A 17,970-nucleotide genomic window follows, 5' to 3' on the forward strand; every position below is an offset into this window, starting at 1 on the left:
TTCGTTCGCAATTCTGCTATGCTAAGATACACTCCCAGAGGGCGGCGGCTTAGCGTGTGCAATGCTGCTAAAAGCAGCTTGCGAGCGAACAACTCGGAATGAGGGCCCTAGTCCTTTTCGTCAGATGTTACTATGGTATGCTGAAGTAAAATTACAAGCATTTCATAAGTGTCAGTGGCTTTTCTTGACAATTACATTAAGTTTATGCAGAGAGTCAATATTTGCAGCGCTGTCCCTTTTTTCTCAAGACCACTGCAATTCGCCCTGGCATGCTGTCAATCAACTTCTAGGCCACATACTGACTGATGGCCCGCCCATTCTTGCCTAATCAATGCTTGGAGTATGTCAGAATTTGTGGGTTTTTGTTTGTCCACCCGCCTCTTGAGAAGTTCTCAATGGGGTTAAGGTCTGTGGAGTTTCCTAGCCACGGACCCAAAATTTAGATGTTTTGTTCCCCGAGCCACTTAGTTATCACTTTTGCCTTATGACAAGGTGCTCCATCATGCTGGAAAAGGCAATGTTCCTCACCAAACTGTTCTTGGATGGTTGGGAGAAGTTGCTCTTGGAGGATGTATTGGTACCATTCTTTATTCATGGCTGTGTTCTTAGGCAGAATTGTGAGTGAGCCTTGGCTGAGCCACCCCACACATGAATGGTCTCAGGGTGCTTTACTGATGGCATGACACAGGACTGATGGTAGCACTCACCTTTCCTTCTCCAGACAAGCGTTTTTCCAAATGCCCCAAACAATCTGAAAGGCAATTCATCAGATAAAATGACTTTACCCCAGTCCTCAGCAGTCCAATTCCTGTACCTTTTGCAGAATATCAGTTTGTCCCTGATGTTTTTCCTGGAGAGAAGTGGCTTCTTTACTGCCCTTCTTGACACCAGTCATTCTCTAAAGTTCTTTGCCTCACTGTGCACGCAGATGCACTCACACCTGCCTGCTGCCATTCCTGAGCAATCTCTGCACTGGTGGTGCCCCGATCCCGCAGCTGAATCAACTTTAGGAGACAGTCCTGGTATTTGCTGGACGTTTTTAGGCAGCCTGAAGCCTTCTTCACAACTATTGAACCTCTCTCCTTGAAGTTCTTCATGATCCGATAAATGGTTGATTTAGTTACAGCAATATCCTAGCCTGTGAAGCCCTTTTTGTGCAAAGCAAAAATGACTGCTTGTGTTTCCTTGCAGGTAACCATGGTTAACAGAGGAAGAACAATGCACCACCCTCCTTTTAAAGCTTCCAGTCTGTTATTCTAACTCAATCAACATGACAGAGTGATCTCCAGCCTTGTCCTCGTCAACACTCTCACCTGTGTTAACGAGAGAATCACTGACATGATGTCAGCTGGTCCTTTTGTGGCAGGGCTGAAATGAAGGGGAAATGTTGTTTTGTGGATTAAGTTGGTCATTCCGAGTTGATCGCAGCCAGCAACGTTTTGCTGCTGCTGCTGCGATCAACTAGTCCACGCCTATGGGGGAGTATATTTTAGCTTAGCAGGGATGCGATCGCTTGTGCAGCCCTGCTAAGCTAAAAAAATTTCAAGTAAAACATGACTAGCCCGCCCTGGACATACTTACCCTGTGCGACAATCTCTGCAGTGCTGGGGCCGACTTTGATGTCAGACGTCTGCCCTCCGTTCTCCTGGACATGCCTGCATTTTCCTTACCACTCTCCAAAAACGTCAGCCAACGGTCCGGATCCGCCCAGGAACGCCTTCTTTCTGTCAATCTTCTTGCGGTCGGCTCTGCGACCGCTTTCTTCGTGGGACAACGACGCGCGTGCGCAGTGCATCCGCCGCATATTCCAGGCCCGTTCGCACCACTGCGACAAACCGCTGCGTGCGAACAGGTCGGAATTATCCCCGAAGTTCATTGTCATGGCAAAGAGGGACTTTGCAATTAATTGCAAGTCATCTGATCACTCTTCATGACATTCTGGAGTATCTGCAAATTGCCATCATAAAAACTGAGGCAGCAAACTCTGTGAAAATTAATATTTGTGTCATTCTCAAAACTTTTGGCCATGACTGTGGCCCTCATTCCGAGTTGATCGCTCACTGCCGTTTTTCGCAGCGTAGCGATCAGGCTAAAAATCGGCTGTTCTGCGCATGCGTATGGTACGCAGCGCACACACGCGAAGTACTTTCACCCGAAACTATGCCGTTTTATACAAGCTCGAGCGACGCTTTTCAGTTGCTCGAGTGTTCGTAGTGTGATTGACAGGAAGTGGGTGTTTCTGGGCGGCAACTCAGCGTTTTCAGGTAGTGTGCTGAAAAACGCAGGCGTGCCTGATACAAACGCAGGAGTGGCTGGGAAAACGGGGGAGTGGCTGGCCGAACGCAGGGCGTGTTTGTGACGTCAAACCAGGAACTAAACATTCTGCAGTCATCGCAAGGTAGGAGTAAGTATCGAGCCACTCTGAAACTGTATCAAATTTTTTAGTAGCAGAACTGCTAACCTTTCGTTCGCACTTCTGCTAAGCTAAGATACACTCCCAGAGGGCGGCGGCTTAGTGTTTGCATTGCTGCTAAAAGCAGCTAGTGAGCGATCAACTTGGAATGAGGGCCAGTATGCACAGTAGGGAATTAGTGCAGTAGCATTCTGCTTTTTAATAGCTATAACTACTTACAGTGCCGTAACTAGGCATTTTAGCGCTGTGTGCAAGAAACGACAGTGGCGCCCCCCCCCCCCCCCCCCCCATGTAAGACAGGGGCAGTGAGCGCTGTAGGCGCGTGAAAAATTTATAGGGGCGTGGCTTCATGGGGAAGGGGCTTGACCACAAAATAATAGCAATTCATACTATGGTGCACAGTAGTCTACATCATTCAAATTACGCTGCACAGTAGCGCCACTACACCAGGTAGAGCCCCTTTTATACATTACAGCAGACAGTCTCCCTTTTAACACATTGCGGCAGCCAGTCCCCCTCTTTACACATTGCGGCAGACAACGTCCCCTTTTTTACACATTACAGCAGACAGTGTCCCTTTTTTAACATTACGGCAGACAGCGTCCCCTTTTTACACCTGACAGCAGACAGCGTCCCCGTTTTTACACATTATGGCAGACGGTGTCCCCCTTTATACACATTGCGGCAGCCAGTCCCCCTTTTTACACATTACGGCAGCCAGTCCCCCTTTTTACACATTGCGGCAGCCAGTCCCCTTTTTACACATAGCGGCAGCCAGTCCCCCTTTTTACACATTGCAGCAGCCAGTCCCCTTTTTACATATAGCGGCATCCAGTCCCCCTTTTTACACATTGCGCAGTCCCCTTTTTACACATTGCGGCAGCCAGGACCCCTTTTTACACATTGCGGCAGCCAGTCCCCTTTTTACACATTGCGGCAGCCAGTCCCCTTTTTACACATAGCGGCATCCAGTCCCCCTTTTTACACATTGCGTAGTCCCCTTTTTACACATTGCGGCAGCCAGGACCCCTTTTTACACATTGCGGCAGCCAGGCCCCCTTTTCACACATTGCGGCAGCCAGTCCCCATTTTTACACATTGCGGCAGCCAGTCCCCATTTTTACACATTGCGGCAGCCAGTCCCCCTTTTTACACATTGCAGCAGTCAGGCCCCCTTTTTAGAGAGAGAGAGAGAGAGAGAGAGAGAGAGAGAGAGAAAGAGAGAAAGAGAGAAAGAGGGATATACTTACCTTCTCCCCGCTGACAGGCTCCTCGTGCAGCTCCCTCGGTGCAGGCAGGTGAGAAGGAGGAGGAGGGAGGGGGAGCAGGGAGCCGCAGCAGCGCTATTTCATTGGTAGTAAGCGCCGCTGCAGCATCCCCCTCTCCTTCCGTATTGGCTGCCTGGCGCTGCTGTAAATGCTGGGATGGAGGAACCGCATCCCAGCATCCACAGCAGCGCCAGGCAGCCAATACGGAAGGAGAGGGGGATGCTGCAGCGGCGCTTACTACCAATGAAATAGCGCTGCTGCGGCTCCCTGCTCCCCCTCCCTCCTCCTTCTTCTCTGCTGCCCGGCGCTGTAGCTGTCCTCACAGTGCGGCGGCCGGCGCACGGCGCAGACTTCGGCAGCATGTAATGAGTCAATTTGACTCATTACATGCCGCTGGCCGTGCGCCCTCAGGGTAACTGCGCTGTGTGCCAAGCCCACTTGGCACACATGTAGTTACGGCCCTGACTACTTATACTGTATAAAGGAGGTTTAAATCCCATAATACGCCGGAACATCCTCACCTGTCACAGCTTTCAGCACTTCCGTTGCAGGATCTTGCATGCTACCGATTTCCTTTTTAACAATTGCTTCAAATGTCTTATAATTAATAAACGGGGGGAGCTCCCTCCCACGTTGCAACTTCACAAATTCCTCAACTTCATCCTTTCGCGTGGTGTAATCTAAAACAGTTTAGGAAACAAAAAGTTTAAAGGAAATTTTGTAGTGTTTTTATCATGTTGTTATTATTTTCTTTTAGAAATGATTTGCTCACATAATTAACATTTAACATTGTAAAATTACTTTAAAAGAAGCTACAGTCAACGGTGGTTATTCCGAGTTGATCGCTCGCTAGCTGCTTTTAGTAGCATTGCACACGCTAGGCCGCCGCCCTCTGGGAGTGTATCTTAGCTTAGCAGAATTGCGAACGAAAGATTAGCAGAACTGCTACTAAATAATTCTTTGCAGTTTCTGAGTAGCTCCAGACCTTCTCACAGATTGCGATCAGCTCAGGCCGTTTAGTTCCTGATTTGACGTCACAAACACGCCCTGTGTTCAGCCAGTGACTCCCCAGTTTCTCCAGCCACGCCTGCATTTTTGCCTGGCACGCCTGCGTTTTTTTAGCACACTCCCTAAAAACGGGCAGTTTCCGCCCAGAAACACCCACTTCCTGTCAATCATACTACAATCACTCGAGCGAGGAAAAAACGTCGCTTGAGCTTGTGTAAATCTACAATGTTTTGTGTGAAAGTACTTAGCGCATGCGCGCTGCGTACCATGCGCATGCAAATTTTTTGCCGTTTTTTTACTTAATCGCTGCACTGCGAAAATCGCCAGCGAGCGATCAACTCGGAATGACCACCAATATCCTATAAAAACAGGCCATAAACAGGGGTGACGAGGAGCGGGTACGAATTACCAGGTTGTGACCATACCGCCTGCATTTTGACACACCCATTTGGCATTATCCGTGCCCAGCAGGTTGATGCAAGTTTCCATGGTGTCACTGATTTTGGGGTCTAAGGATGCAATTGTGCATTGATGATGAAAGTGGGCTTCTCATTCCTTGCATAGAGGCAGTGGTGCAAGAAGAATTATTTTCTTAGTGGTACTGAGTGCCAAAAATGGGCGTGGTCATATGTTGTGAGGGGCATGACCACATGCTGCTAGTGGGAGTGGCTACATGACACTAGCGGCGTGGCCACACGACACAGAACCTTTTTCTTTTTTTAGAAATAGTAACGCCTCCAGTATAATAGAAATATATAGTGATACCTCCAGTATAATAGAAATATATAGTAATGGCCCAATTTAATAACAATATATAGTAATGCCTCCATTATAACAGGAAACCGGAGCACATGGAGGAAACCCACGCAAGCACGGGGAGAATATACAAACTCCACACAGATAGGGCCATGGTGGGAACCAAACCTATGACCTCAGTGCTGTGCGGCAGTAATGCTAACCATTACACCGACCGTAAATTAGTAAAGCAATTACACACATCGCCACTAGGGGTCACCTAGATCATAGAGTATGTACACAGATGAGCGTTGCCATAGCTTCCACTGACCGTAGCAGCCGTCCAGTTTAGTCTGCCAGTCACTGTAGGAATCCCGGAGTTTTGCATAAAGTTTAGGGTTTTCTTCCTCTCCTTGTGTGACACTGACAATGTCCTGGTTGAACTGATTTATCATCTGCAATAGGACACAATAAAACGTATTGGTAAAGCTGATAATCAGTACTGACACGCAGGACTGTACCTTCTTCATCATCCCAGAATGTTTTGTTGCTATGGGGCAGATTTAATAAAGCTTAGAGATAAATAGGAGAGCGATAAAGTATCCACCAATTAGCCCCTAATTGACATGTTACAAACGGTGGGGTCTATGGACTAAGCTGTGGAGAGAGATAAAGTAGCAACCAATCAGCTCCTAACTGTACATTTACAGTCTGTGTTTAAAAAATGACAGGAGCTGATTGGCTGCTCTGCCTGCTGTGGACGCCGCAAGCTTATAGGCCTATATAGGGAGAGATAAAGTGAGGAGATAAAGTACAAACCAATCAGCTCCTAACTGTCATTTTTCAAACTAAGGGGTCTATGCACTAAGCATTGGAGAGAGCTAAAGTGGACAGAGATACAGTATCAGCCAAGCAGCCGCTGGAGAGAGATAAAGTGGACAGAGATAAAGCAACAGCCAATCAGCTCTTAACTGCCATGTTACTGGGTTTGAAAAATGACAGGAGCTGGTTAGCTGATACTGTATCTCTGTTCACTTTATCTCTCTCCAGAGCTTAGTAAATAGATCCAACAGCCTTTAACATGGCAGTTAGGAGCTGAATGGTTGGTACTTTATCTCTCTCCACTTGATAAATCTAGCACTGTGTATTCTTTTACTAGAAGGAAATATTGATTGGCTTACATCCAACAGGAAGGTAAAACGCTCTTGCTCATCGTCGGGTACAATCTGCCCACACTTCTCTAGCTCATCATTTGTTTTCTGAAGTTTCTGTTTTAGCTGATGCTCCAGGGACGGAAGTGATTTCTAAAAGTGAAAGAAAAAGTTCTAATATGAGCGAGTTATCATTTGATACAAATGTGTCCTCATAACCTAGTCTCAATGCGCCCTGCATCGCGCAACGCCCGGCACGAGTGAGCTGCACCGAGCAGTGTAGATATCGACTTTTTATTTAAATCTACATTTATTCACGCTGCGGACGCAGCAAAACACCAGAGTCACCGGACTGCGACTTTAACTACACAGGAATTGGTTTTAAATATGCACAAAATCGCAGATGACGCACAACAGCACTCGTCGTGAAAAAAAGCCGCGTCTGTAGCACTTCCTATACATATCCAGACTCATTCGTACATAGATGTACAAGTATCGCATATCAAATTAATCAGTGCAGTCTCGGTTTTGTTGCATCATATCGCGACTATGATGCACATGCAAGCGAAAAAGATGCATGACGCAAGCCGAGTCGCATCCTGGTGCACCGAGTAGGGCTGTTTGCACGAGGACACACCTGTAGGTAAATGGACCACCAATAGTAATATCCAACAGCATTGGGTTTCCAGTCGAGCTTACAGAACTTACCATGTAGACTTAACTCATAAACTTTGTCCATAAAGGGCGATTTTCCCAGGCTGTTAGAGAAGACGGGCAATAACAGATGCCTACAGCCAGATATGGGGTGTATCAATAACTGTCGCAAGCTGCTGTCTTGTCGGAGAGACGGCAGCTTCTGACAGAAATAGGTCGGAAGGGGTTCCGACCTATTCAATAGGGGGGATGCAGTCAGTTTACCTCCAATCAAAATACCGACGTTCAAAATCCCGACACCAATTGACCGATGGTCAAAATTCCGACAAGGTCAAAATACCGACACGGACAAAATACCGACATTTAAAATACCGACAAGGTCAAAATACCGACATGTAAAATGCCGACAGGTCAAAAAACCGACATGAGTTTTTCATGATTTTTTTCATTGAAACCGACTTGTTCATACTTTACCATCCCAGTGGACCTGGAGGGGGAATATAATAGTGTGCCCGAAGCATGGCGAGCGCAGCGAGCCATGCGAGGGGACGCGGTACACTTTATATGGTGTCCATGTTGATTTATGTCGACATACACACAAAAAAACATAAAAAAAATGCATGTCGGTATTTTGACCTGTCGGCATTTTACATGTCGGTATTTTGACCTTGTCGGTATTTTAAATGTCGGTATTTTGTCCGTGTCGGTATTTTGACCTTGTCGGGATTTTGACCATCGGTCAATTGGTGTCGGTATTTTGAACGTCGGTATTTTGATTGGAGGTATTTCATACCGATCCCCAATAGGGGCTGATTTTTTCCGACAAGTCGGAAATTCACCGATCCACATGCTTCTGTCGGAAATGGGGCCAAATACGACAGGTTTTGGGGCCAAATACGACAAACTCAATCCGACTTGAAAACAAGTCGGATTGAGGTGAGGAGACAAGTGGTGCTGTGGACGGCGGGGGGAGCTGGCTGCGGGAGGACAGGGGACAGGGTGGAGGTGGCTGCGGGAGGGCTGCCGTCCCCCAGCCAGGCACCTTTCTCCCTGCAGCGCCTTTCCCCACCGTCGCAGACATGTCCCCCCGCAGCCAGCTTCTCCCACCGGCCGCCGATCTCTGCTCCCCCCGCAGGCACCTCTCTCCCTTCAGCGCCTCCCCCCCTCCGCCCCAGACATGTCCGCCCGCAGTCAGCTCCTCCCGCCGATCTTTGCTCCCCTCACCACCCAGCTTACCCCCGCCGCCGTCCCGCTCACGCCCGCTGCCATTTGCACCCCTGGCCGCTGCTGTCAGCGTATCCACAGCCGCTGACAGCAGCGGCAGATTAGGACCCCTGTGTGCGCCCAAATCCGACAGTCGGATTTGGCCGTCCATTGAATAGGGGTTGTCGGATCCATTCCAACAACTGCATGTCGGAATGGACCAGACTCTTATTGAATATACCCCATGGTCATCGGCTGGACAGATTATCCAGAAATTATTATTGACGTTCCAGATGTTGATCAGGATTGATTACTGCATCTTCTCCTTTGTACCCTCCATTGGGACACATGTTATAGGTTATCCCAGCGTTCGAAATGCAGGCGATCATATGACCGACCGCGGCATCCCGATTGTCAAATCCCATCAGGGCATGGGGCAATTAATTTGCCCATGCCTGCCCCCTATCCTAACCCATACGGGGTGGCTGCTAGGGCTAAGATAGTGGAGGGGTGTTGGCTACGACTAATCACAGTGGTGACTAGGGCTAACCCACCCTGTAGTGCCTAACCCTAACTTTTGGGGTTCCGGCGTCAGGATTCCGAGTGGTGTCAGGATTCGGGGGCTTTGGTCTACACCGCCGGGAAGCTGACCGCATCCCATTGGGACAGCTCATGGCCTAGCAACTAACATCACCGGAGCTGCTAGTCAGTGTGCTTTGGTTATATTTTAAATGATATAAAGTGATTGGGTTTATATTACATGACTGTATGGGTTAGGTATGGGTGACCGGCGTTTGGGATCCAACCGGTCACCATACCGACAATGGGATCCTGGGGTTTAGAATGCTGGCGGGGGTGAATGAGCGCAACAAAACCCCTTGCAGGCTCGGTGGTGACCCACGGGTGGGAATATTCCCTGTTAGTCGGCGTGCCGAATGTTGGGATTTTGAGGGGGCTAGATGTAGACAACAGTGTTGACCGCCGGTCACATGACTACATCCCGACTGTATATGTAATAAAACAGATCTTTGGGGCCCAACATTTTTTTTTTTCTGACCTGTTTCGGGAAACATTCGATATCTGGCTTTCGGGAGCCAGGCGCCAGTATGCCAACCGCCGGAATCCCGACAGCCGGGATATCATAGTAGACCCCTCTGGTCCTATCTCCTGGAAATTGTTCTCTTTGATAACTGTAATATTACAGTATAATAGCCCTATTCTGTGATCTTGTGATTCATTTGCTAACGCTGGGCGGAGTCACAACAGTGGGCGGAGTTAGTCAAATGAGTCACAGATCTGGCCAAATCTATAGGACACTAGGAGCAGCTGCAGAAGCAGATAGTATGGACATGGCACAGGCAGGGGTGCAAACCTCCCAGCTTTCCACACACACACACACACACACACACACACACACACACACGGCGAAAAGGGGGCGTGGCTTCACGGGAAGGCATCCGTTTTCGTCAGTGAGGGGGCATGCCCAGCGCTCTGTGAGCTGCTGGCATGCTCCCAGGGGCTGATTATGAGTCCGGGGGGCACAGGGTACTTGAGACAGGGGAGCCCTATCTCATTGCTGTGCCTGCTGTGGGTTGGGGGCGTGGCCTAATCGCGCCCCGCGAGGCCACGCCCCATTATGCAAATTCCGGGATTTTTTTTTTTTTATGGTATTTTGGCCCCTCAGCTAGAGGTAAATCCAGAGGAGGTGGTCGCTCCCCCTTACACACCCGCACAGGCAGAAGAAAGCACGGAGACTGCTGCCTCCCTGCAACACCACAGACCTGCCAATACGCAGCAGCGTGTGCTGACTGTAGCACAATGCTGCCGCTGTTGCTGGCAGGACGGGGGAGCTCCTGAGCTGGGACAGAGCTACTCCAGCCAGGGTGCCCCCTAAAACTGTGGGGCCAACGGTACGTACCGCCTGCCCCCCCCCCCCCCTTAATCCGGCTCTGCTGCTGGAACCCCCCCTTAATCCGTACCCCCTGATGCCCCCTCTCCCTCTGTCTCCACTATTCACCGCTGCTCTGCTAAGCAGAACAGCGAGTACAGGAGCTTTCCAACTGCTCCCCCCACCCCCTCCCAACGCAGGACACTGCGACCCGCGGGTGGGACAGCGGGACAGACCCCAAAAAATGGGACTGTCCCGCGAAAATTGGGACATTTGGGAGGTATGGGGGTGTGTGAGGGGGTATGCCATACTTGACCCCCACATCAGCATACTCAGCAGGGTCTCTCTGGCAGGGAGGAGCGTCACATTCTGGCACACTCCACGCTTCTTAGCTGTAGTTTTGTGGGTCACCAGCCGCTGTGCACTTTCCGTACTGCCTCTGTTATCTCCAGCCCCTGCGACCCCACCGCTAGCTGCAGCGCTGCCACCCGCAGTGAGTTGCGCCCAGCTCCTTCACACACTTTAGCCGGCGGGTAGCGCTGCAGAAGTCCGCGCTGCTTGCAGGCTCTGACCCCCTCCTCCCTCCAGCATCAGCGTCTCCTGGGAGCTAACCAGTCACTCCAAGTCTCACCTTACCACAGTGCCCGGCAGCTGCGCGAGGTCTGCGGTGTGTGACTGAGGAGGGGGGGAGTGATGCGGACGGGCAGAGGAAGCAGGAATACAGCCTAAGAGAGTCAGCCATGCCAAGTCTCCACCAGCAGCAGATGCCAACAGGTTGGAGTGGAACAGCAGCAGCCAGCAGCAGTGACTCCGGTAAGACACATCTGTCTGTCACCACTGTTCTGTCCCTAATACCAATCTCTCCCGTGCCCTGTGTTCTGTCATGTCCCTGTAACCCCTGGCCTTGACCTGCCACACTTATCCTGGCCCTTTCACCCTTATCCTGGCCCTTTCACCCTTATCCTGGCCCTGTCACCCCTATCCTGGCCCTGCTACCCCTATCCTGGCCCTGTCACCCCTGTGCTTGCCCTGTCAACCCTATACTGGCCCTGACACCCCTGTCCTGGTCCTGCCGCCCCTACACTGACCCTGTCACCCCTATCCTGTCCCTGTCATTTCTGTCCTGGCCCCGTCGCCCATGTCCTGGCCCCGTCACCCCTGTCCTGGCCCCGTCACCCCTGTCCTGGCCCCGTCACCCCTGTTCTGACCCTGTCACCCCTGTTCTGACCCTGTCACCCCTGTTCTGACCCCGTCACCCCTGTTCTGACCCTGTCATCCCTGTTCTGACCCTGTCACCCCTGTCCTGGCCCAGTCAACCCTGTTCTGACCCTGTCACCCCTGTCCTGGCCCTGTTACTGCATACCCTCCAACTACCTTTTTGGCAGGTACAGTACCCGCAGCACCTCCAGACCTCTCCCCAATGCACCACACCTCCGCACCTTCCACTCCACCACATGCGGCACTCCACCCCTCCCCCACATGCTGTGCCTCCAGACCCCCTACACCACCCGCGGCTCCCACTCCTCCGCCCCTTCACCACCCCCAGCAATCTCCAGGCCTCCTCCACCATTCACCCCCCTTATATGTCTCCCCCACACCTGCCCCCCTCCACCCGCAGCATCTGCAGACACCCTCCTCCATCCGCGGTCCCCCCCTCACCCACCCCTCCCCCACCAATGGCACCCCCGCACCTGCCCCACCACCACCTGCAGCACCTCCGGACCTCCTTCCCCATCTGCCGCAACACCCATACCTGCCCCTCCCCTTCCCATGGCGCCTACGGACCCCTACCCCACCAGTGGCACTCCCGCCCCTTCCCATCCCACAGCACCTCCGGAACCCTTCACCCATCTGCAACATCCCCACACCTGCCCCTCCCCCACCCATGGCACCCCTGCCCCTCCCCCACCCGCAGCACCTCCCAACCCTTCCCCATCCGGGCCCCACCCCCACTTCCGCCCCCCCTCCATCCGCAGCATCTACAGACACCATCCGCAGTACCCCCCGCACCCGCTACATTCTGTACATTGTGGTCTGCAGGTGCTGTTCACGCCGTCGCAAGGGGCTGCGCCTCCTTCACCATCGCACACCCTTTCATTGTGCAATATTTAACCACTAACAAAGGAATGCAGGTGATACTCCATATAACACAAATATTGAACCCCAGAAAGGCATGCAAGGGTTAAGGGGGCGTAGCCCCTTGCGACGGTGTGAAGAGCGCCCGTAGGGCGCGATGAAGCACCTAGTATTACAGTATATGGTGGAAGGAGTCAGCTGCTCAGGAATTAATAGAGGTTTTGCAAAATCTAAATCCCCCTACAATAATTGTATTTCACCACAAAGGATAAATGGTGCAGACATTAACGGGTGCAATATTTGCACACAAATAAAAAAATATGTTCCTCTGCATGGTGAACAATAGTTAATTTATAGGGATATCAATAGGAAGAATAATGATAATAATAATAATAATGATGATAATAATAATAATAATAATAATAATAATAATAACAACAACTACAACAACACAATAAGGACAACTTACACGGATGTGCTCCACGAGTTCCGTTGTGAGTCGTTGCGCCAGGCACGGGACCGATGCTTTTTTTTTCTTCAGAAAATCACTGTAGCAACAAAATAAAATAATTAAAATACCAGATCTATCGCTACAGATAAAGAGGCCAATCCAAGTAGGTGCGAGCTGCAGGATGCGAGTTGCTGCTTCGCGTATTCGCATTGCGAATTCATTTTGTGATCCAATCAGAAACTCCCATTGAACCAGAGTGAGAGATGTTATGGAAAATCCTTATTTTAAGGTTAGTTAGGACACCGTGCAAAAACCCCTTGGACACTCCCCTAATGACTACTTAGGCAATTGGAAGTTTCCAAATAGCTTAATTAATCCAACAACTACATGTCTTTTTTTTTTTTTGAGAGGGGGGGGGGGGGGTGATGTTTAAAAAATGGCCTCAAACATTTTCCAGAATCAACAATTTTGTATTGTTTTAAAATAATTGCTTTATATAATTTTTTTTACATTTTTTAAAGTTGCCTCAAAGTACCTCAAAAGCATATTTTTTTCCCTAATTTTATTTTCATTTTTTCGCGTATGAAAGTAGACAAAAAAAGTTTGCTTTTTAGAATTTCTAGTTTTTTTTCCAGTACTTACCTTATGCACACTAACACCCTTCTATATTATTCTGCAAACAAAATTGTCACTTTTTGGGGGTCTAGGAAGGCCACCCCACATTTCATGCACTTCCCTCACATCGCATATGGCTGACAATGTGCAACCCCCCCCCCCCCCCCCCCCCCCGCTGCAGGTACTGTGGACAGGCATTTTTATTTGAATTGGGGAATTCTCTGGTGCGCAAATGCATGCGAAGTCTGCTAGTTTCATGAAACCCGCACCTAATTGTATTGGAGTCTTTTCCTGGGCACCTTCAAGGAGAGGTATGCCGCTGGAATGGGGAGGCTTGGGGGGGGGGGGGGGGGCGGCTGTGGAGGCTAGGTTGAGGCTGGGGGGGGGGTTAGGTTTAGAATATGGGGAGGGGGGTTAGGTTTAGGCACCCACCAGGGAGGGTTAAGGTTAAGCTGTTGGTAGTGGGCTTCAGGGTTAGGTTCAGGCAGCGGGGAGAGGGGATTGGGTTTAGCCACCACTGGGGACCGTTAACAGAGATTAAAGAGAAACTCACGAAAAATGGTCATGAACTTCAAAAAAATACTTCTCCCTCTCTAAGGCATCGTTCAGCGAGAGCCTTTCCTGGATCTCCCGCTGTCCCCGGCATTTCACTATCATGTAGCCTTTGTTTAGGTGGACAGTTTCATTTTTTAATATTTCAACAACTTGTCTCTCTGCACCCAGGTCAATCATATCAGGTTTAGTTAGAATTCCTGCAAAAAAAAAAAAAAAAAAGGAAATAATTGATAATGGTAAAATTATCCCTATGGCCAGATTCCTGTTCCAAACACTCAGGATATAATGTGTTCCTATATATGCAATGCATCCATTAACCTGCCACAGATGAGAGCATGTCCCTGTGTATGGCAAAACAGGGGATTGACATCACCTTACAGGAGATCCAGCTTTCATCTAACATACCTAAAAGTGCCTTTTACAGAAGCTGTCTAGGAAATAGTACAATCAGAGACTGAAAGCAATCCATACAGACAACACGGGAGAACTAATGGGGGAAAATAAAGAATTTTTCATATAACCAGAGAGTGGCAATTCTAGTGAGTCTACATAAATAGATCTATCAATCTATCCACCTATAGAATTCTAAAATTGGCCCATTATATATATATATATATATATATATATCTGCATAGATCACATAACAGGTTGCATCTCTATCAAACACTTTTGTTTTCTCTGACCAACAGCCAATCTGTTCAACAACTTCGGATAGGGAGAATGGATTTAATAACCAATCACAATGTTTCTGGTTTGAAGTTAAAGTAAAACTGGGATTGTTGTGGGAGAAATAGCGCACTGAGCTACCTATCTAATGGTATAACAAAAATACAAAACCGGAATAAGAAAAATATGTTGTTTTCAATGATATCTAATGTTAACCATTACTTGTTGAATCATAAACTTGTCACAATAACTAACACCCGGCGGTGCTCCCTTGAGTTGTTAAAGACACAGTTAATAAACAAGAGAGAAAAGACAACTCCTTTTTATGGGGCACTCATTAGTAGTAGTCTAAATAAAACGTAACTTTTATTGAAACGGACTCACATTGGACATACAACATAAAACACTTAATTTATGGGGATGTTAATGATATATCTGGCTGTATTAATTACGACTACCCCCTGCTAATGATTTGTTGTTCCATTCATCTGACAAATCACACAGCACTGCCTAACATATGGCTGATTAATTTGCCCGTTAGGGTAATAAATCAATATTGTGTGAAAAGAATTACTGAAGATAAAAGTCAGAAGGAAGATAGGGAGGAATAGATGATGATGCCTGGTTTCTGCTTTCGAAGATCTGCTTAAAAAGCATCGAATCCCCAATGAGAGAACCAACTGGAGCATATATGCATCACTCCCAAGACCTGTATCTGCTGTTAACTCCACCTAGCGAAACTATGGCAGAGTTAATGAGAGTGCAGGGGAGAAGTCCCTAACCAGTGTTAAATAACTGTGATACTGATTATTTTCCAGCCCTTAATTTGTATCAAATACAGTATACATTTAGGGTATCACCCTCTTGTGAATATTCACAGTGAATTTATGTAACATTTAGTGAAGGAACACTCAAAAGATCAAAAGATACTTTGGTATATATCTGTAACACATTTATTGAGTTGGTTTCTAAGAAATACAGCTTTCATATGCAGTGACACCCGGGATGTCTACTGTCCCCAATCTTATCCAATGACATCGAATTGAGGATGAGAGAGTCCTAATGGGTGTGAGTGCAATATGAAAAAAGTGTGCTTCTGCTGTCGTTGTCTCAATAGATGAGTCAAACCGATGAGAGAGCACTTACAAAAGAAAATGGATACAAGTGAAAATAAAAATGATAATACATTATGTGTTTTAGATAGTACTGTCAATGAATTGTATTTTTTTGATGTTTTTTTGTGTTGTATTTCTTCGAGTGTATTTACTCCACATCATAAATGTAAAGGGATTAGCTCAGTATCAACAAATTTCTTCATTCCCATGTAATTTATATTTAAGAACAATAAAACAATGGGTTAATCTGCCCTACAAATTGATCAATTAAGTACATAATTATGCAATGGGTTTATTCTGCCCTTAATGGGTTAATCTGCCCAACAAACTGTACAATTAATCAATTAAGTACATAATTTCTGTGGTATGTTCAGTACCCACACAATAAACATTGTGCGTTTAATCAATTTGGTGCATGATTAATGTGGTATGTTCAATACCCGCACAGTAAAGATTATATCCAATTAAAACACAATTGCATTATATTTGCTCTGATCAGAATAATTTGCATTTTATTTGCAAAAAGGCGGATTTGTACATGCGGATGCGACCCTAATCGCTCGTACCACAGTAAGAAGAACACCCTACTATTAAATTCATCCACAATAATTCATATTGTACTAATGGTAAATTGATTGTTATATAATTAAGCATATCATAGCCCATAAGTAATAAAATAGTACAATAATAGAATAAGAGTAGGGAATGTTGTTACTTATCCTCTGTGTGTTGTTATCGATTACCCTCTGCTGCTATCAGTGTGCGGCTCCTCATTAATCGTTTGGCTCCGGAGCCGTGATGCCAGGAAATGTAGTTACTACTGTCTCCGACATGCACCTCCCTTCAGGATATCCTTATTCTAGGACGTCTACGGGATGGCTGGTCACAGTCAAGTAACTGGCGTTCAAGACCACCGCGGGCAAAATACAGCCCGTCGCTGCCGCTAGATCAGTGTATGAGGGCAGAAGAAGCAATTTTCAAATGGCATCCACATACGCTGTCATCCGCCATTAGTCCGTCGCTGACATATACTTCCCTTCAGGATATCCTTGATCTAGGACATCCACGGGATGGCTGATCACAATCAGGAGCCTGCCGTCCTAGACTGCCGCGGGCAGCGTGCAGTCCGTCGTAGCCGCTGAACCAGTGTATGTAAGCAGGATAGGCGATTTTCGGGTAGCATCCACATGCACTATTATCCGCCGTTAACCCAACGTGCACGTTTCACCTGGACGGCTTCGTCAGGGGTAATGAAGCTCTTACTGCCGGTAGTCTTATTTACCTGAGAAGGTGTAACTCACTCGGCCAATCATTATTATCCTACGATCTGATACAATGTGGATTGAATTAATTCATTTAGCATTGCTGCATTATGGGATACGTAGTTTTAAGTTCCCATCCATGTTCTGTGATTGCTGTAATTAAGGGTATAGTGCCTGATCTCGGCAGCTAAATAGAACACAAATTATCACATAATAAAGTTCGCAATTCACCAATATAATTAAATTAGAAGTTACAAAAATTGTAAGCATATATGGATACCAGTGACCACATTCAACAACATATAAATGGAATATTTTGTATATATATATATATACATATGTATATTGAAAGTATAATACAGAAATCGATTACAAAATTAATTATTCTATATCTATATAATAATAGACAATAATAATAATAGAAATAATACAAAAAAACTCCAAATTTAGTCATTATTTGAAAAAAACATTTTTTCATATATAAATATGTAATTTATCTCTTCATATTAATTATCCTATATATGTCTGTATGTTTGGGACTAAATTGATTGCACTTTACTAATAATTCTATATAATCAATTACATGCAATTTCACATACACCTCTTTAATCGTATTTATGATCTTACTAATTCACACGTAGCTGGAGAAATGATCCATAGCAGTTGTTTAAAAATAACACAGTCATGATGTAACCAAAGAGTCATAACTAATCTATGCATTCTGTTGAGTCCTCAGCTGATGGAAATATCTTTTTTCAGACACCCCATCAATTATATAGATCTAGGATTGCACATTATTTACACATTGTGACTTTATCCATAATTAAAATGTCTTCTAGGATATTAGTATATTTAGCATTGATTATGCGTATAATTTCGCACTATAGCGACTTATTTCATGATCTCCCAT

The 17,970-nt window shown here is 47.0% G+C and overlaps 1 protein-coding gene across 1 annotated transcript in view; it reads right to left on the reverse strand.

The window, feature by feature from the left end:
• Positions 1–4,170: 4,170 nt before the first annotated feature.
• Positions 4,171–17,970, reverse strand: part of LOC135029536 (interferon-induced GTP-binding protein Mx-like) — a 50,214-nt gene continuing 36,414 nt past the window's right edge. The window contains exons 5-9 of the mRNA XM_063953860.1: positions 14,016–14,214; positions 12,866–12,944; positions 6,606–6,728; positions 5,756–5,879; positions 4,171–4,361 (exon numbers count right to left, since the gene is read on the reverse strand). Coding sequence (XP_063809930.1) covers positions 4,171–4,361; positions 5,756–5,879; positions 6,606–6,728; positions 12,866–12,944; positions 14,016–14,214 — 716 coding nt within the window. The remainder of the gene's footprint in view (positions 4,362–5,755; positions 5,880–6,605; positions 6,729–12,865; positions 12,945–14,015; positions 14,215–17,970) is intronic.

This window comes from Pseudophryne corroboree, chromosome 2 (genome assembly GCF_028390025.1).
Source record: "Pseudophryne corroboree isolate aPseCor3 chromosome 2, aPseCor3.hap2, whole genome shotgun sequence".
Classification (NCBI taxonomy): Eukaryota; Metazoa; Chordata; class Amphibia; order Anura; family Myobatrachidae; genus Pseudophryne; species Pseudophryne corroboree.